General features: G+C 41.4%; 2 protein-coding genes across 8 annotated transcripts in view; both read right to left on the bottom strand.

Moving 5' to 3' along the window:
* ddr2a (discoidin domain receptor tyrosine kinase 2a) overlaps positions 1–7,765 on the bottom strand; it is a 31,756-nt gene extending 23,991 nt beyond the window's left edge. For all 5 annotated transcript variants that reach the window (XM_032526833.1, XM_032526836.1, XM_032526835.1 and 2 more), the window contains exon 1: positions 7,530–7,765. The gene's annotated coding sequence lies outside the window, so the exon portion shown is untranslated. The remainder of the gene's footprint in view (positions 1–7,529) is intronic.
* Positions 7,766–10,916: 3,151 nt separating this feature from the next.
* On the bottom strand, positions 10,917–21,189 carry uap1 (UDP-N-acetylglucosamine pyrophosphorylase 1). 3 transcript variants are annotated; one of them, XM_032526839.1, is made up of 11 exons: positions 21,054–21,189; positions 19,789–20,103; positions 18,345–18,549; positions 17,389–17,564; positions 17,117–17,289; positions 14,845–15,038; positions 14,514–14,654; positions 13,136–13,324; positions 12,799–12,840; positions 11,712–11,778; positions 10,917–11,601 (listed from the first exon to the last, which is right to left on the bottom strand). In XM_032526839.1, the coding sequence occupies exons 2-11, from the start codon at positions 20,069–20,071 to the stop codon at positions 11,509–11,511; spliced, it is 1,563 nt and encodes a 520-aa protein (XP_032382730.1). In that variant the 5' UTR covers positions 20,072–20,103; positions 21,054–21,189; the 3' UTR covers positions 10,917–11,508. The 3 variants fall into 3 exon arrangements, with proteins under 3 accessions (XP_032382730.1, XP_032382731.1, XP_032382732.1); XM_032526840.1 differs by lacking the exon at positions 12,799–12,840; XM_032526841.1 differs by lacking the exons at positions 11,712–11,778; positions 12,799–12,840.
* Positions 21,190–21,334: the final 145 nt, after the last annotated feature.

The raw sequence follows: 21,334 nt of genomic DNA, 5'->3' as shown, positions 1-21,334 counted from the left end.
ATCTAACAGTTGCTCACTTAGATTAATATCTGTCTGTAAATGTATTCACAGATGTGTTAGGCTAAAGTGCTCCGTCACAGCTCCATTCAGACTGGACAGTACTCAGACACCTTATTATAAACATAGTCTCGCATTGCCAGACCCTCCTCCACAGAGCTGCTGGGGGGGTCTGGCTAGTCCCCACAGCATTCTGGGATGGGAGAAAAACGTGCTCTGGTTTATTGGCATACCTTTAACTCTTGTGTTGTCCTCCCGGGTCAAAAAGGGACAAAAACTTGACATTTTTGTCCCTTTTTCAGACTTTTTTTTTTTTTAGTTTTCACCAACACCACCTTACTACCACTAGTTTTACAGTAGTTTTTGGAATTCATGGACAATATCTCTCATTTATATAGAATTATACCTAATATATGAGTTAAAAAAGCAGAAATTATGAATTATTTTGACTAATAGTTAAGATCAGAGGAATGAAAGTTATCAGTTGTTTTTGCAAATAGCATTGTATGGAATCCAATCCATTTTTGTAGTAATTTGGTTAAAAAGAAACCCATATTTCAGATATAGATATTTATTTAAAGGGGTCAAATTTAACCCGAGGACAACAGGAGGGTTAAACAATTACAATCATCTTGGGTGGTGCTAAATGCAAGGTGACGGACATCCGGCCTAAAATGAGGGACAGAATTTTCGTCAGCACCTGAACAATCTCGGAAGTAAACATCATCGATATCTGTATCAAAGCTGTGAGCTCATACAAACTGTTACCCCATAAACACAAGCAGAGTTTATTGTGTGAAATTGGAGCAAAATTGACTAGGGACTTGAATTTCTACTGTTAGAAGAAAATAGTCTGTTCCCTCGATAAGATCCGCTCCCTCTTGGCTAGTTCAGGAAGTGGTGAAGGACAGATACACTCCTTAGAAACCCGTGAGCCCCCAGAGCTCAAGCAGGAAACACACATAGTGTGGTTACCTGTACCCTACGGTTTGAATCCGAAAAACAAAGTATATGCATCTCAGATTCACAGATGAGATTCCAAATAAGTGTTACTCAGGTCAAAAATATTCTTGCAACTTCACACTCATCCACCTCTTCCTCGTCTTATAACCCCAGGAACATTCTGCTGCATCCAGTAAGAGCTTGCTGCCATGTCCTCCGGTGGTTTTTATTTTGGTTTCCCAGGCTTTCTTGTTTGTATAAATAAATCAGATTTATTTTTGGAGGGTCAAGCCCAGCATACAGAGTAACATTGGTGTACCACCAGGCCCTGCACCCTGGGAAAGTCTGTAAAGTCAACACACACGGTTTACCTGGATCTGTTCCCCGCTTCTGTCTCTACACACACCCAAACACACACACAGAGCAGCGTCAACACTTAAGGCTTCACATGAGCCTCTGCAGAAGAGTGAGCAACCTGTGGAGGGTCAAGAACAGCTCAACGCTACCCAGGATTGCCTAAGAGGCGGAGGCTAGAAGATTCCATCTCATTCATTCATAATCACAATGCTCAAACGCAGGTCATCATGTCTGTTACACTGTTTGACTGTCAATGGAAATGTAACTGCAAGACTTTCACATAATTCAAATAGAAATGTGACAAGTTAATTAAACATCTTGTCTTCAACATATTTTAACATTTTGAATTCCAACTCATGTTCTTGTACTACATGTACTAATAACTACTTGACAATTCATTTTGGTAAAATGTGTTGGACGCTATAATAAAAAAAAAATTAATAGAAGTGCCACATAATTGCTTACATTTCGAAAGGGACCACAGATAAAAGTTAGCTTCTAGCTCTGTCTGATGCCATAAATGTATTGCGTGGGCCTGGTGGTAAACACCCATACCATATAACCACAACATCCCCGCTTCATTTGTGGATGGAAAAGCTTTGGGCCCCAAAATGACAAAACAAGGTATTGTTGTCCCTGTTAAATAACCAATAAAGTGCCAAACATGTTGCGTATATGAGCTGATGATGACAAGGCAGGTGTTATTTGCAAAAAGTTAAACAATATCAACAACTATTGTAACTCAGTTCAGATCTCCTTCCTGAACCCAGGCACCATGCCTAGGCTTCCCAGCTTTAAGCTCTACATACAGTATAAGGGTGTGTATGTGTGTTTATGGGCCCTGTTGGTGCTGGGGCCTGATTGCTACACAGTGTGCCCGTATGCTGTGATGTGTACCGTAACCATTCACATGTGCTTTCTATTATATACTCTTTTTTCTCCCTGATGGCTGTAACATAACATCACAGATATTTTATTTTTATGGGAATGCATAAAATCTGAAAAACATTTACCAATCAGACCCAGGTGGAGCCATGTAAACACAAAGCAGTAAAATCTCAGAACGATGCATGCATAAAGGCCTATATACACACACACACACACACACACACACACACACACACATAAGCAATTATTAAATTCTTGACTGGTAAAGAAACAATCCTCTATTGTCTGGGTAAGATGCGACACCTGTGGAGAAATGTTCCCGTCGACACACTTAATCATAGGATATCTTACACCACGTATGCACGTTGAACAAGGCAGATCTTTAGCATTACTGCATGCTAGAGTGGATAACCACACCGACCTGCTGCGTAAGCAATGGTTTTACAGTAACGTGAAACCAAAAGCTGAGAAGCAAAGGTTGTGTACTGATTCACAGGCGGAGCTGCAGGGCTTTGAATCCATCTGGTTCAGGTTTGAGGTTTGTCTTTAACACTGTAACTGCTTTCGTTGAGGTTCCACAGTCTCTGGCAGGAGCACACCTGCCTGCATACTACAGAGCTGCTGTAAGCTCCTCACTGATGCTGCCAACAGGAACCTATAATTGCCTGAGGACATGAACTGTTCACACTAGTGTGCAGGTGCTCGTGAAGGCGACCAGCTGATGCTTAGTGGCCACAAGGGAGAAAGCAAGTGAGAAACTGCGGGAGAGGCTGTATTTTTATTTTCTTGCTAAATCTATCAAATATTTCAACAAAGACTCATAACTGTTGAATACCGAGTAATGACTGAGAAAAGGGTTGTGTAAGGAGTAAAATCTTTCACTGCAAATCCATTATGATTGAATATCCAGGCCCGGAACTTTACAGCTACACTGTCAGATTGGAAAAACACCGGTCCGTGCCAAGAAACTTATTTTTTTCCATTTCCCCCCATTAAAGCAGAAGTCCATCCCCTGCATGCTGCTTAAATCAAGAGCATTTGTGCATTCAGCTAAGATGAGAAGTGCTTTCTCTAATTTCAACAAAAAAAAATACACCTGTATTCTTAAAATATGCATATAATGACTCAAAGAATACCAACACCCCATTTTAATGTGCATTCACCACTTTTCAAACAGAGTAAAGAGCTTTAGCTTTGTTAAGGACAATAGCATATTCTATACTAATGTGTACTGCTCTATTCTGCAGTACAAACCTATTGTCAGCTAAATGTGTAAGTAGTGTCTCACTGTTGCTGGTTGAGGTGAAGTTAGTTTAAAGTATTTGAGTTGTTCCTAAATTAAGGCTCCGCCCCCCTTAAAAAGCTCACAATATAAATCTGAGGGGTCGGGAGTTGGAAAGGAAAGAAAACAGTCCTGCTACACACATTTGTGTTCCACTTTTGGACTTCTCTAATCCTATATTTTTTTGTGTAAATATTGTATAATCTGACCAGTCATTGAAATTAAGCTGTGAGAGAAGTTTAGCCTCTTTAGTGGAACTGCGAACAACAAACAGACATCTGCAGCGTGACAATGGGCCCCAGCCTCACACTTTTTTAATTTTTTATTGCATGGGCCAAAAAGGATGGGAATCGATGGTTTAATATTTTAGATATTAGCATCTCAAAATTGTATTGTACGTCATATTTCACCACTGTTAAAACATAGATCCACTCCATAGACATTCAAATAAAAAATAAAAACAATATGAGAGTAGATAGTAACAGTTCTATAAAAAGGCCACAGTTGCCCATTCAGCCTGATACGTCAGCAGTGACAACTCATTCACTGTCATTTGTACACAGCGGCAGCCTGCGGCACGTCATGAGGTCCTTTTGATGTTGAAATATTACCGCAGATCTTCCCTGACAGCTTGTAATTAGAGAAGCGTGGGGGGGGGGGGGGGTTGAGTGACAAACAAAAAGAGACTGCCACTCGTAAATAGGAGAGAGAGATGAAGGAATGACTGAGGCCACATGTGCAAACATAGAGGAGACGTTTTGGGCACTGACTACTGTGTTTTAATGTGCTTCTATCTTCTAATCTATCTTCTAGCTCCTCTACAATTATTTGGTTTTCGTGATTGGAGCAGCCTTCTCTGTAATCTGGATCAAAGCACCAACCTCACATTAACTTCATTAATTATTCCGCAATGGAAGAAACTGATTTTATTTTTTCATTTTTATCCTATTTGCTGTCACTAAAGAAAAATCACCATGTCATCTCTGGTTTTGGACGCAGAACCCATGCCAGAGATAAACAAGTAATTAAAGCTAAGAAATAGGAGGACAAATGCAGTCTGCTTTAGGCTACGAGTAACCTAATCCCCCTTAAATGGTAGGCGATGAGTGGGGTGCTGGTTTGGGCAGGGTCAAAGTTCAAGCACGTGCGGCATGGAAAGTCAACAGCGCGGTATTTAAAGTATGATGTTCCCTGAAATGCCACTATTTATACCAAATTACAGCATGCACCTCAGCTAGCGAGTGCACAGCTGGTTTTCTCTTGCCAGAGGCATTGATTTGAAAACACTTCCAATCAAATGTCTGCGTTGAGTTACAGCTAAGCTAAGTAAGCACCGGGTGCTTCCAGTGCAGTGTTTTGAATGTGGGGTTGAAATTACAGCCTTTGCTGTGGTATGTGATTAGGGTCTGTATGTGAGGATGTCAGTCAGCTTCCAAACTCTGGAGGGAAGGGTTGCTAATTGAAATGACATGTCAGAAAGATGCAGTGATAACACACTCCTGTGGTTCTTCTATACTCTCTCTTGTTCTATCAAGCCCTGAATGTGTGTGTGTGTGTGTGTGTGTGTGTGTGTGTGGTGTGTGTGTGTGTGTGTGTGTGTGTGTGTGTGTGTGTGTGTGTGTTTGTAATATCAATTACAGCCAGATAATGGAGCGATGGCGTGGGATCAAATCCCGTTCAATAGTGTCTCCTGCTCTGTTTTCCATTTGTCTGGACAAATAAAAAACACTGAATGTGAATACATTATCCACTCCCCTCTGACATCCACCACAGGCATTTTTATATACTATATTTCCCTGTCATAAGCAATAAGTTCTTTCTTCGACTTTGACAAAGAGCTTATTTACCCTGATAAAGATTGTTTCCTATTTATGCATCCAGCCAAGAGAGCACAAAACAAAAATGCCTTCAGGGAATACTCCACGCCCAAATTCTCTAATCTTATTAAACATCGTCAATCTGCAGGGATCAGTAGGTTTCCAAACTTAATTTGTGGTCAAGTTTTGCAATTTCACTTGTTGTTTCCTCAGCTTGCTTTGTCTACTTGCGCTTCCATTACTTCTTTGTTCCCCAGGATTTGGTGCGGCGCAGAAAGAAAGCCTGCACTTGGGTGAAGAGAGAACTGATAGTGGAAGAAGAGCAACAAAATGAGACAAAATAACTTACACTCCTCATTAAAATCACAATACAGATCATGGCCCCGTGCTGCATTTAACCATTTAATCTGAATATGAACAGGGATATTAAACATTTCTATGACTCTGATTTACTAATGATGTTTTTGATTGCTAGATAGAGACATCTTACACAATGCTGATCTGACATCCTACAGTACATTGTGTGACTTGTCACCAAGTTACCAGAGCACAAAGTCTATATCTAAAGACAAAACGGTTTTGTATTAGATAACAATGATGCAAAACTGAGAAAAGGACTAAATAATGATATTGGAGTGGCTGGAAAAAAAAACAAATGTTTAGCATTTTTACATGCTAAATGGCATACAATTAATCTGAAAATTTGCAATAGGTGATTTCTTTTGCAATTGACTAATCAGACAGAACATCAGTTCAACTCATGTTACAGTATGAAGACACTGAGTTCGACAAAACCATTAACAAAAACAAGAATCAGTGTGTCCAGATATCCTGGTCACACACAATTTTAAAAACAGATGGAAATTTAGTTTCCAGTTAGCTTTAAGCTCTGACGTAATGTAGGGCCTTTTGGAGTCGGTCTTATAGCTTTTTTAAATTCTCCATTTCACGATTCCATCCATGATTCTGAGAAAATTGAGAAACTGTTGGGCTGAACATCAATGCTGCCATCAGTCTGTGACTGGGGGAAACCCTGTACACACACACACACACACACACACACACACACACACACACACACACACACACACACACACACACACACACAGACACACACACAGCCACCTGATGCTGAGCATCAGCTTGACCTCTCTTTAACAATGCCTCCATTGATCAGATTGACCGCCTCTCCCGAGTCGCTCGCTGACCAAATGTCAAGGCTGTTAGCTCTTACTTAACTATTGACACAACTATTCTGTGTCGAGTTGAGTTACCAAATAACTTCAACAAGGTAGAAAAGAGGCCTCTGTGTGGAACACCTATTGGCCACATACCACACGAGGACCCCCCTACACATACCACCTACGTAACACCTAACACTGAACGACATACACACCACCTCCATGACACACAAAAGCACGACGTGTAAGGCAGGGACAAAAATCAGTTTCAAAGCTGTAACTTGAGTACTCAACATATCATCAGCTGACCACAGCAAACAATAAGCGAGTCAGTTGTTTAACTTTTCCAAAACATACCCCGGACTACCCCACCACAATAAAGCTAACAAAAGTGTGTGTTTGTTTGATGCAAGACATTCAAATAAGAGTCACATCATTTTTACATTAGTTCCACTTCTTCTGTCGCCTGTTGAAAGACAAACTTGTGTCATTCCGCACAACAGACAGACACGTGATGCAGTAAACATTCCCATCTCCAGACAGAATGACACTTGAATCATTAACATGTCTGTTAATTGAAATTGTTAAGGAAGGCGTTGAATGATAATGCATCTTTGGGAAAAAAAATATTATTTAAAGGTTACAGACATAAGCTTCTGCTGGAGTTTTGCATGACATTCGTATTCTTTTCTTCAACCTTGATTATTATTTAACTAAAGGAATGAGCCTCAATTCCACCCAACCACAGAAAAGTAAAACAGCAAGTAATGGCTTCAGTTTGCGACAGCTGGATCTGCAGCGGAGCAAAGAGGAGTTTGAATCTGGCATCGCTCTGCTCTGCCCCTCTGTCCACTCTTTTAGTCGGCCATGCAAACAGCAGCTACTTCTCACAAAAGGGACATGGAGTTCAAACACGCAGCTGAGGCTCCCACTATGAACTATTCCAAAGGAACTTTAAGGTACTCACACAGGCTCAGAGAAAGGGGGTCAGAGTTTACAGTCCAATCGATGATAGAAAACAGGAGAGCGTTATGCTGAAAAGTGTCAAAGAAAAGAATGACTTACTTCTAAGATGTCTCAGCCTTTCAGACCATTTGTTCAGAGAGGGTTTTAGATTATTCCAGTGAGAGTCAAGACGTCCGGACGTTACAATCTGAGCCCTTCTCTTTCTCTTGCTCGCTGGCTCACTGTCAGTCCGTCAGTTGCCTTCACCAGGGCTCTCTGGGCTGATGTAAGACACCTCTGCACATAGGAAAAAAGAGAGGGAGAGGAGAGAGAGAGAGGGAGAGAGAGAGAGAGAGAGAGAGAGGGAGGCAAAAAAAAAATCTTTGCATTCTGTGGATTCCTGGGAGAGTGCCAAAGTCCCAGAATTCCACATGCCACACATAAGGTTTCAATTAAGGCCAAATCCAACGCTCAATCAGAAATCTTTCTTCCTCTTGAAAAGAGCCTTTCTTTTGACAGCTAGAGGCTGAAGCAAACATAACTCAAGGTAACGTTTGTACTGCTGTCCGCTCCACTCGTTTCTCTGTCATTTTATAACAGATTTGTAGAACTGAAAGTGTTTGTTGCTACTGTGTTATACACAACAAATCGTTCTGTAGATGTGATGATCATATGAATAAAACTACTACTGATCTTTAAATGTGCTAGAAATACCCCAAAAGCTACTCTTTTAATGAAACTAAGTGGTAATAGTCAAACCAGATCCATGAAAAGTGTGAGTCAAGTGTCAGAGAGAGGTTGTCCTCTACTGACGTCATGAAGTGTGTGTTTTGCTGCTGATGTGGCCTGAACCGTTTGACCGGACCAAAGAAATGAAATGCGAAGGTTTCATTCAAAGACACTGTGACTTAGGGTTTGTGACTTTTCTTGTTTCTTGATGTGCAAAGTGTTTCCAGAGGAGAAAGCCATACTATCCAGTATTGTTTAATGACTGGAAGGAATTTATTGGAATCTAAGGATTTTACTGCTTATTTTAATTGCTGCTCCACATATTAAGGCATGCTAGTCTTCTAGGGATGGCAATGTTGGTCTGTGGGTCCACCATTTTGATCCAGACTGAAATATTTCAACAACTAATGAATGGATTCCTTAACATTTTAAATGTGTACAGACATTCAGGGTCCCCAGAGGATAAAGCCTTCTGACTTTGGTGAACCTTCACTTTCCTCTGACATCTGAGGGTTGACACTTGTCATTTTGGATGTGTTGCCTGTAATTTGGTACACATTCATGTTCCCCTCAGGATGATTTGTGATAACCCTGGTCATACACTTTAATTTCTGCACATTTGCCTGCAATACCTGCACTTTCTTTAGCGCTGATAGGCAAATTTTATGTTATGTGCTCTGCTATGTCATGATAACACTCCAAAGATGGTAAACACAGTTAGCATTGCACCGGCTAAACATTAGCATGTTAGCATTGTCAGTGTGAACATGTTGCCAGGCAAGCGTTAGCATTTAGCTGAAAGCACTGTGCCAAAGTATACTAATCTCATTGAACAGAAGATCTCTGTAGTGGAACTTTCACAGTAGATTAAATCCATGAAAAAGATCCATAAGCAGACTAGGCCAGATGAAGTGTTTTTTCTTTCTGCTAAAGTACCCATACTGCAGTTATTTCACTTCATAGTGCAGTTATGGAGCTGGAGTTAGAAAGAAAATGAGTCCGAAAGTAGCCCCAAAGAATATTTCCTAGCTCCTAGCTGCAGCAGCGTTGCATGCTCTGGCCTATCTTAAACTTAAGCCATGTGCTGGAAACATCTGATTTAGGATACCAGCAGCAGCTATTATGCATAAAACAGCCAGCAGACACATGCAAGGCAAGTTATACACACACATTGACATATTGTTTGCTGAATTGTCAGAAAACATAGCCTACCGATCACAGACTGTATGGTACTACCATAGAAATAGATGTGAGTAGACCAGACAATCCCATTCAAATGAACATTGCAGGATGGTCCGAGTAGCAGCCATTTTTAATGTGTAAGAACTAGGGCTGCACGATATGAGGAAAATATGCAATAAGCAACAATGTTGTTAAATATTGCTATATTACTCACGATACATAAACAGATATTAAAATGTATGGAGTTCAAACGAAAAGGAAATCGTTTGTGACATTTTTAAGATTAGTTCTAGGCCTTTATTTCCAGAGGACAGATGAAGACATGAAAGGGGAGAGAGAGGAGGAATGACATGCAGCAAAGGGCTGCATGTTTTAAACCTCAATATATGTGTGTCTGCTCTACCAAATGCACTAACCAGGCCACAATGTTCTTTTATTGAACATATTTAACACTAAATTGAATACAAAAGGCAGCATAAAAAAAAGACTTAGATTTTAAAGTGGGTTCTTGTCTTATTTTCATTCAACTAACAGAAAATCTCCAATTGTCTTTTGTAATATGTCGCAGCCTTTTACTATGTGCATAATGATACAAACAACGATGTATAGTGCAGCCCTAGTAAGAACTCTGACTGTTGTAGTGGGCTAACTTCCGGTTATGTCTAGATCTTAAAGGTGCTCTAAGCGATGTTGGGTGACGTTACATCTCGTTGACATTCAAAGTATTTTCAAAGGCAACAAAACTAGCTCCCTCCTCATCCCCTCACCCCCACCCCTAAATCCTTCTTGTTGGTTATTGGCTGGAACGCTGGAACACTGTTTGTGCATGCTTCGTGAAGCAGGTGGGCCTAGTTTGCTTTTGTTGCCATTTGTAGACCCTGGGCTGTCTACAGAGACCTTTTTTTTTTACAGTGTGTTCAGGGGAAAGGCAGCTAGCAGATAGTGAGGAGCTGGGTTTTTTTTTTTTACAGTGTCTTCAGGGGACAAGCAGTGAGGAGATGTTTTTACAGTGTGTTCTGAGGACAGGCAGCTAGCAGCAGATAGTGAGGAGATGTTTGCTGCCTGTGACAACAAATGTAGTCTAAAACCCGCGTAACATCCACTTAGAGCACATTTAATCCTAGAAAAACTCTATTGAGACTCGCTGCCCTATGCCCTATCCTAACCTACTGGAGGTTAATGACTATCCTTCCACCGAACATCTCGCAAATGTCAGATTTGTCGCAAACTCAGAGGTGAGGTTTTGCAACAACCAGCAGTGGAGTAGCTGGTACGAAGCACGGAGAAGCATTATTATTATTATTATATATAGCATGGAGAGATATCTTTTGGGCGTTATGTCCGTAGCCTTGCTGCTAGAGAGGGATTAAGGATTGCTGGAAAGTTATTGTTTTGTGATGAGTTCTTGAACTCTACCTACCACACACCCACACACTTTTAACCTTATTTAAGTCTTACTGTAGCTATGCTTCTTTATAGCCTATACTTATTGACTTGCTCTTTTCTTACTCTTATTTTACCTTGAATTTGACTGTGAGCTTCTAAATCATTTCCTTGAGGGGATCAATCATATCCTGTATTCTAATTCACACACACACAAAGTTTTCCAATTAGGAAATTACTTTAATAAAGATGATAGAAATCATAGCATCTCTTAAAACTGAATTTCTAATCTTCAATGATTACAAGGTGAAAAGAAGCAGATGTTATAAATACCCCCCACAGCCCGTACCATGTAGCTCAATTACATGCTAGTCAGAAACGTCATTCTGATCATTTCAAACCTACAGTATGTTGTATAAAAATCACCAGGTAAAATGAGTAGATGGTCATTTCCACCTATAGATTATCTATCAGTACATATAAAAATAAGTCTCATAAGCAAAATAAATAGATGCACCTGAAGACTGCTTTATCCAGTCAGTGTGACAGGGATTTCATCCTTCATCTCATGCTGTGTTCAAGTGCTCTTCAAAACAAATATTAAGATAGTATGACATCAACATACAAAGCAGAGAAAACTGGCGCTGAAAAGTAAACAATACACTTCATCTGGCTCGTGCTTCATCTGCACGCCACATTTGTTATTGCACAGTGGTGACATCACAGTTTCTCTCGCAAATGTTATGAGACAAATGGAGTTTGGTCTTTGGATTGTCCCTCTCTCTCTTCCTCTCCCCTTCATTGTCTAAACTCCATTCTTCACCAGCTCATGGACTCCGGCCCCGTCGATCATCAGGGTTGGATGAAACTCTCGTCCCTTCACCAGCTCTTCGAGACCCTTAAAGGAACAAACAACACCATCAGGACATTGTTAGTGGGTGGAATACAGATCATTTCAGGTCGACAACAAGAGTCGTTGTTTGAATACAGTAGGCCCCGTCTCCTTACCTCTCCCCCGTAGGACACTAGTGGAGAGATCTCACATTTGATTGGCAGGTCTGTTCCGTCCTTCAGGCTGCGTTTAAATTCAGGGAGGATCAGCAAAAAAAAAAAAAAAAATCAAACAGAATGAGTAATTGTCCCTTAAAAAGACACAGGGACTGTAGTTGAGAGAAGCAGCTGTCCATCCTACAGCTGTTCTGCGGCTTGTGATTAGAGTTCAAAGGGAGAGAATTAGAGCTTCATCATTCCCAAACATGACCAGTGATTAGCCCTCTGACCTGTAACAGACTTCCTCTAGAAGAAAACAGATGAACGGCGGGTAATGTGGTTGTACATCCTCCCAAGTGCTTCCGAGAGAAACTGGGGGATCTTGCGACCACATTCCCGTCCCTCGACTTGTTTTCTTCTAGGTAATCATTACAGACAACAACCACTAATCAGGTGTTTTCTGAGCATCTGCCCACACAGCCGTATCATTAGAAAGATGAAGAAGTTGAATGATTGAGGGGAAAAAGCACACCCTTTAAGAGCCTGAATAACATTCACGGATGCCATGAATGTTACTGAAGCACATGCTCATTTATCATTATGTCTTGAAAGAAAAAAAAGAAAAATAGCAAGTGGATTTAAACTCAAAAGCTGATGCGCAAGCAATGAACGGCTCGGCTTGTCGTAACTATTTTACACACAAATCAACAGGTTACTCTTCTATTGTAGAGCTGTCACTGTTTGCCAGAAAGTGTGACCTGTGCCCATTACCCAGCATGCAATACAATATGAATATTAGTAGCAACCATCTGAGGAGAAAATGATCTGTCAGCAGGTCATTGCGACTGTTGGTCATCTGACCAGGACGCTAAGAGCACTGCGTTTTCAGGCGTCTAAACTGATCCTCGCTATCATTTCCTTCATCACTGACTGTAAAGAGACAGAAAAATGGCTGCCGCCTGGAATGTGTACGCTCAGATTCCTCTTTTTAGTGGTAATGAAGGAAAGGGGATCAGAAGTAATGTTATATAGCGTCCGAGCGAGCGGGAAAGAAAGCCGAAACCCCATCACCATGCACTCAGTACTGCAGGGGGATAATAATTACTTTCTGTTGCCATCATCTGTGACACTGCCTGCTGCTCCGTCTCTGGAAACATTGCACAGGACACACAGGAGCAAGACCAAGCATGAGAGAAGGGGAAGTGAGAGTGTGATGCTAAAAGAATATTATGTTTAGAACACAAACAAACAAAAAAGCCAATACATATAGTATGTACACAAAGTGTAGGGGAGGTGGGATAACCACAAAAGAACCCGTTTCGGTGTTCATGCCAAACGTGTGTGTGTGTGTGTGTGTGTGTGTGAGAGAGAGAGTGTTCTGTGTCTTGTGAGGTGACCATGACATGCATGATGCTGTGTGTTAGCAGGCTGGCTGTGGTCACCTGGGTATGGCGGGCACATGTCTGCCGTTCTCATCGATAAAGTGAGCCCCAGCGTTGAGCACCCAGCGGTGATGGAGGGACATGAGGGCGTGTCTGGCTGTGGTGGGCGTGTCCTTTGCGTCCTGACTGTCTGCGTTTTTCAGCGGGGAAAACTCGTCCTCCCGCAGCACCTCGTACACAACAAATGTCCTGTTGGACACACACAGCAGCACATCAGCATACAGGCAAACGCAGCAAAGAGTGGACAATGGTACCTAGTCTTGGTACGACAAAGCTATTATACAATACCCAGCCTTCAGAAATGGAAAAGTTGCACACTGGGCACAGGCGGCTTAAAAGTTTTTCTGAATTTGGTCCTGCATTTTTGGTTGTGCATCGTCATTTGTGTCCTTTCATTTAAAGCCTCTCTTTTTGTAATAGGAAAAAAAAGTCTTATTGGGCCAGTGTGCTTCATGTGATCCAACAATATCGAGTGTGTCTACTACGCCAAAATCCCCTCACAGACCAACACTGTTGCTGGGAACCTAATCCAAAATAATCAGATAATGGGGCCAAATGCCTGAGTCAAAAATGATGCATTACATTAGTAGAAGCAAATGGAATTATCATTATCGACATTATCAACACTTGGCAGATGAACGGCAACCGTACATAATATATGGACCATGTGGCCACACGGTACACTATTAGATCCTTGGCCAAACAGTACTGAGAAGAAAAAAAAACAGAAACAGAAAAAAGTGGGACTTTTTAAAAATCCGGGTGCAAAGTGAGTCAGCCCATCTGGATTCTGCTAAAGCTGCCAGTCTGCCAATCCGGACACAACTGTAATCCACCTCCTCAGCAACACAGAAAACTATTTCCCAACATTTTTACTTTTAATTCAACAAATAAAATTTAAAGGAAGCTGGAAATGTCTGCAGTGTTTTTCCATCAGTCAGTCATTACAGGAATCCTTTCATTAGATATATAGTTCTATTAGTAACGACGTGACTCAAAGCTGATGTCATGAAACACTGGAGGAGGTGAAATGAGTGAACAGCTCATATACCTCCATCCTCCTGCAGAGAGCTTGGCAGGCTCAGTCTGCTGGACCAGACCTAGCTGTTGGATACTGGCTGGTGGATAGGGATCGGGACGGGGGGGAAGGGGGCTGGTTTATGCATGGAAGGACAGATCCATGCATAAACCAAGTACCAGTTAAACCCAAAGAGCTGCCAGAAGAACATATGCAATCCAGCCACCTCTCAAAAAGGAGCATAAGATATTCATTGTATTCGGAGTACTTTAAGGCCTTTTAGTTTGAGGTGGAAGGCTGTCGGCTGGTGCTGTCACACACTCGGTGCCCTCTATGGAAAAAAAACACACTCTAACTCACTTGGCAAACTGGAAGATGTCAAAGACGAACTTTTCCATTTTAATCCCATTTGGTTTGTCTGGTTTGATTAGTTGGCCCTTGGCATCCACATATGGGATCTTCTTCTGGGCCACGTGGTGCTGAAGCTTTGGCTCGTACTTCCTGGTGTATAAACAGAGAAAAGAAGCTGGTTCATTGCAGCACATTTACTTTATAATGGTGTGAAGCCGCTGATCTAGCTACAAGAAACCACAACTACTGAAAAGCTAATGATTTCATTTTGACGGAGAAGAGCACAAACTGCATGAAAGCCAAAAGAAGTGTGTGTATGTTCACTGTGCATTAGTCTTACTGTACTACGTCTCTGAGGAAGCCAAAGCTGAAGAAGTGATTGGCCACGTTTCCTGCGTTGAACATCAGTCGGCCGTCAGCGCTGCGCTTCTCAGCTGTTGCCAGGGTGATCTCGCTGTACTCCACCACCTGATAACGCCCATCCACCTTGCAGACCACGCCCACGGCCTCTGTTGGATTGGTTTTCTCCACCACCTGGAAACAATGACAAAAGAAGACAACTGAACTATTAACACATTAGATCCACATGTCTGAATGGTGCAATATGCTGGAGATTAGTAGATAAAGCTCTACCAAGCATGTATTTTAAACATAACAAAACACACAACAAAATGAGACAAAAACATTGATGTCCAGTCACATCACATCTTCTGTAATAGTGGCAGAGATGATGAGAACCAAATAGCTGTTGCTTAAGAAAACACCAAACAGCCACAGATGGCTGACATAGTTTCAAACTGGCATAACTGCTCACAAATAAGAAATTCACTAAAATGGGAAACCTGAAATTGCTCTTTAAAAACAAATGTAGAGGTAAGAGTAAAAATAAACCAACAGTTTAGGTAAGTTTAATGTATGACTAAGACTTACAGATCAGATTTTCTTAAGTGTATTCCACTTTATACAGCCAGCAAGTTAAAGTCTGCACACTGAATGAAAAAAACCCTCTCTCCATCTGCTTCTTCCTAATGACAGAGTGGAGACCTGATGAGGGTTGGTGAACGGGGTGGAGTGAGGGGTTGGGGCGGTGGTGGTGAAGCCACATGAATTGTAGTGGAGCTTAGTAATTTATGATGGGAGGGTGGGACTCTGCTTTGCTCTGATCCTTCCATCTCCTATTACCGCATAACTCATAATGTCAAACAGGAGCAGAGCTCTGGAGGTTCCACAGTTAAATATTCAAATATTTGGTTAGCTGGAAAATACACATAGTAGGATTAAAAAAAAAAAAAAAAAAAAACACAACTTCACTGTGGCACTGCTAATAAAGTGCCTAGACACAGTCAGTCTCAGTAAGGTAACAAGAACATCTAACAAACATGACCTCATGTGATTTGGAAGACTCATATAGAGAGTGGAAGCAAAACTGATCGAATGAACTGAGAAAACGAGAAAAGGTGTATTTGACAAAGTTGCTATGGCATGAAACATTTTCTAAATCTAATTAGGCAGAAATGGTTAGTCAAATGTATGTCCACCCTACACCCGCGCACTTGGCTAAACTAATGCAATCATACACTATAAGCATGCCTACTTTAGTTGTAGTGGTGTCATCATCAACAGTTCGTCCACCACCTGTTTTTGGCTCAGTTTTATCAAGGGGCAAAGAGTCTCGCCCTGTGGCGTCTCCACATCACACATATATCATCTGAGACCATCATGAAAAGTTCTTTCAAATTCCCAATTTAATGATCAAGAAGACTTCAGGATGAAACAAAGTGTCCTATATCGCCACTCTGTGGAGAGTTGTGGAAGGTGCGGCTGTCTAAAAACTGACCACACCTTTTAGTACACACACACACGTACACGTGCACACACACGTGCACACGTACACACACACACACACACGTACACACACACACTTCAGGATTTCCTGGAATAAAAAAATAAAAAGGCCGATCACATTTAGCCCTTAGACATAGTTTGTTCTCTTGTTTCAATTTTGCAGACTTATTATTAAACACCTAGTACATATTTGTATAAGTAGTATGGAGGTTTCTTCACCCTATTCATTAGCTTATAATGTATGCATGCATCCTAACAGCGTTATCATTACTTCCTGGTCTGATAAAAGGTGAGTTCACGGAGCTTATCAGTGTTACAGGTGCACAACAGTGAGGAACCACTGTATCAATCAACTTTATGACAGGAATATATAAGCTTAACCTGCTGCCGTCTCAACCTTTGTTCATTTTTCTTCTCTTAAAACGTTGCATAGGACATAAGAGACATGCATTGTAATGCTGGGTAGAAAAAAATTAAAGACCATTAATATCCTAAAAAACAATCCTAAAAAAGTTTCAATGTGAACACTTTAAGCAGCATCATGATTCAGGTGTTGTGATCAAGATGGCTGATTGTTTAAAAGTAACACAATATTAAGAGCTTTAAAGTTTAAAAAAGGCAGACTACAATCTTTAATAATTATTAATAATGATCATACTTAGTTAACATACTAAGACATATTTGAAATGTGCTTAGAAAGTGCTGCAGAGACCTTGAAAAAGAAAAAAAGACAAGAATAGACAGAAAGAGCAGGAGGTGTGACCAACCTTAGCTCCACACTCGGCTCCCTTCTTCACACAGAAACCAATAAAAGAGGGGTCTGCCACTTTGACCAGGATGTTATCCACACAGTACACATGGATATTTTCAATCCCCCTCCGCTCCATGTCATCTATGATGCCCTGGTTCCCCAGAGCTCTATAAAGACCCCCGTTCCCATCTGAAATACAGACACAGAGAACACTGGTTTGAAACACACAAATTCAACAAAACAACACTTTGAATGGAGTCAAAAGTCACAAATCCCGAGTGGGCTTACCAGGGGCCATGGAGAGCTTTCCTTTGTTCTCCAGGATGATCTTGCCTTGGTAGTCCATGGCTGGTAGCATGCCCTGCTGGAAGAAGATGATGTTGTTCTTGTCCAAGCCAAAATAGTTATGTTGTGAGAAGTAGTCCTTGGTGGACTCCATTGTCCGTCCGCTGGTCATGATGTACCTGAAGGCAACACAGAAGGAACTTAGTAACAAGGCACCCTCCCTCTCTCCCCTCTTTCATTTCTTTATCCGTCCTGAATAAAAGGCCCAAAATGCCAAAAAAACAATCAAAACAAAAAAGAAGGAACTTAGTACTGATTCATGCAAAATTTGTTTTCCTCTCCATAAATTGTTCATACAACAAGTGTGAAAGCAGTAGCTGAGAGAAGAGGGGACTCACATTAGAAGTAAATACAAATTATCTTTTTAAATCTTTTAAAATTCTGTAGAAAATGTCTTCAGTGCCTACTCATAAAATGACACAACGAAGCTGACGTCTCCCCAAACCAGAGCCATATAGAGTTCATGTATATGGCGGGGAATCAAAATGTAACAACTTCCTTACAGAATCAGAACTGCTGAGGATTATTTAATTATGCCATTTCCGACATAATTCAGTGACTGTTGATCCCCACCTACAGTGTCATGTAGACTTTGTGCACTCCACCACTTATATTCATCTTTCCAAACTGTCCTTTGATCTGCACCACAGGGAACTAATCCTTTTCCAGTAATACAACTTCCTTGGCTGTTTCCTTTGAGGCAATGATTTGACCCAGTTAATCATGAGGCAAACAACTAGAACAAATGGTTGTAGTTCTCATTACGAAAAGAGCATTTGGTGGCTTAGATCCTTTTTTCCTTCAAATAAAACAGCAATTCAACTGACAGGCACACTAACTAAAACGTCTTAGTCATCTCTTTTCTAAACAACCTCCCAAAGCCAAACATTATATCTTACCAGGGAATACAGCACTTGATTTTGTGCTTCTGCTCAGCCAGCTGTTGTAGCTTCAATATGCGCTCGGCCTGGATCTGAAAGAGGGTTTTGTGAGACGGCAGTCCCACGTCATACATGCCTTTGGGGTAAGAGACCCCCAGTCTGGTTCCCTGGCCCCCAGCCAGCAGCAGGGCCGCCACTTTACTCTGAGAGATGCAGTGTAGACCTGAAGGAGCACAGAGCAGAACAGTTTTTTTTATAAATAGCAGCAAGAACATTTGTCCTATAAAGTCGATTCAATTGGTGAAACACATGTAGACGTACATGCTGATACACAGGCTCGATATCTTTACTAATGGCCATAGAGCATTTATATTGCCTTTGTAAGGCAGTTTTTAGAAATACAAATAATAATAATAATAATAATCATCAAAACAACGCTGAGAAAAATGCACTAATAAAATGTATTAAACCATCCCAACATTTTCAAAATATTCCTATAGGAGTTTGCTGACATAATATGTACGCCATAAACTGTAATCTAATAACTTTACATGAGTCTTTGATTGCTTTATTATGGTTCATAATGGTTACAGTTTATCTTACATGAAGTGCTGCTACGTGCCTTGATATGCGTAACTTTTTGTTCTTACAAGTGCCAAAAGACAAGGTTTATACCAGCCGACTGGGCTGGCCTGCTAGACTTTGACTACTCTCCCAAATGCACATTCATACACACACACACGCACGCACGCTTGGGCCTGACAGAGCAGAGTGACTTCATAAATGAGGGTCAAACAGCAACTCTATTCACGTCAGACACAAATCAAGACCAGATGTTCTCTGCTGCCCGCCTCCACTGTCATCATCCCCCAGTGAAAAAAAGACCTCAAACTTAGACTTGCTAAATGGTCAGACCCCCACTGCAAGGGAGATTGTGTAAAGTCTAATGAACAACGCAAGCTAACTTACTCATATTTCAAATGTACGCAGGAGACTGCAACTGGGAGTAGTTTTGAGTTTTACAACCACACAGCGAGCAAAAGGGGAATTTCTGATGCTACATAATGAAGACTTCTTGATAAGGTTTTATTAAACAATGAAAGGAAAACACCCACTTCACCATCTCAACATCAAAGCATCTGGTTAACCATGTGATGTTTTAATCCTCTTCAGTCTGACACCAGAAAATATTTCCTCTCCCTCACCTGTGGCGCACTACTTTGGAAAGTGGCTTAACAACAAGACTTAATTGCCAAGTGTCAGTCTCTCTGGAGGATCTATTGTTCCTGCAGTAACTAGGCAAAGTATCATGTGTTAACTTCTGCTATATGACATTGTAATAAATAAATAATAAATAAATAGCATGTAGAAATGTAAAGTACAGGTGGAAACATTTGAGGGTTAAGGCAGAAGCTCCATGAATACAAGTTGCGGGGGCAGAAACCGTTTTGATAAAGCGTACCTGCTACCTCCCAGTCTTTAAGACTCGCCCTGTCCCTAGTCACACTCCCAAGCACCTCCCGGGGCACCGGCTCCATCCGGCTGTCCATCTTTTCCTGTTTGCTACTTCCGGACGTCTCCATGGCCTTCTTGAAAAACCCGTTGATCTCCTGAAAGTCCATCCCCTGGAGGTCAAGGGTCAGCTCGGCCTGCTCCTCAGGGCTCAGCTCTTTCCAAAACTGCAGGAGGTGAGACTGGCCGGCTTCAGCCAACCTCATGGCGAGTCCGCTAGCGTTAGGGTCCATGATGAACAGTGTTTTTGATTAACTCTGCCACACTGAAACACGCATATAAAAAAGAAAATGGGGATGAATGCTTACTTTTGAGTAGGACGATAGCTGCAACAAAGGATACGTAGGTCATGTCATAGAGTTTACATCCTACAATTCACACTTTTTTTTAGTTCAATCTGATTGGTTTTAGGCCAAAAAATACATAAGTTTACTCATAATGAAAAAAATATGGTAATCCTGACCAGAGTTACACGCCCCGCACCTGACCATAATGTAGGAGACATAACATTTTGTTTGGTTGAAGGCTAGCAAAAGCTTTTTTTTGGTGGGTGGGGTTGTCCTTGGGACTCATGACCTCAGTATTTCTACAATCCATCTGGCTGGTAAAACTAGCACAACCAGTGACATAGAAACACCCAGCATGAAACTATAGCGAAACTATATGCAAAGCCTTGGTAATATAACTACTGGAATGTTTAATTCAAATATTTGTTTGAACCTACACACCCACAATGAGCAGCTTGCTGGACGAGGAAATAATCACACCACTACTGGAAGGGATCTTTCAGCATTTGAATGGGATGCTGAAGGATACAGCAACAACACATTTGCTACTTACAGTATTCATAATAACGTTACTTTCAAACTTTGTTTCTGTGTCAAGTCTTCAATAGGATGTTGAAGTTGAGGCTATTCTTACCAAAACACAGCAGGTGTGCCTCTTCATTAGTAGCAGAGGGCATTTAGTGTAAACCTGGTTTAATGAAATAGGTTGCTGTTACTATGATGTGCGCTCACAATACGTGGGTTGCTATGCAAACGAGATTAATCAATTATTAGAGGCAGCAGGAGCAGCACGCGAGTGACAGCGGCTCCAGAGCCGAGCATATTTACTAGCAGGCAGCTAACAGGCTAACATTAACTGTGAAGCTAACACTAAGCATAGCTCGATGAAAACATAAAAGACAATATGACTGAAACATTAAACTCTTACCTCTGACAAGTGCTCCTCTTGAGTTTAACACCATTAATGCCAATCGTTATGTGGTTTCTTGTGTTCGTTAAGTCGCCTCCCACCCGGACTACACCTCCTGCTACGTCAAGCTTGACGTGGCACAAGCGCCGGTGACGTGGGCGTGTGTCGCCACTGGTCATGAAGTGCTGCCTTCATATGATCCTCGTAAATGTATGTGTCCTCACACTAGAAGGAATTGTCCGTCCAATGCTTCCGCACATCATGGGTGTATGATAAGACCACATACCAAGGAATTCTGA

This window comes from Etheostoma spectabile, chromosome 9 (genome assembly GCF_008692095.1).
Source record: "Etheostoma spectabile isolate EspeVRDwgs_2016 chromosome 9, UIUC_Espe_1.0, whole genome shotgun sequence".
Lineage (NCBI taxonomy): Eukaryota > Metazoa > Chordata > Actinopteri > Perciformes > Percidae > Etheostoma > Etheostoma spectabile.
The sequence above is the reverse complement of the archived record's forward strand: the minus strand, read 5'-3'. Positions and strand labels throughout refer to the sequence as shown.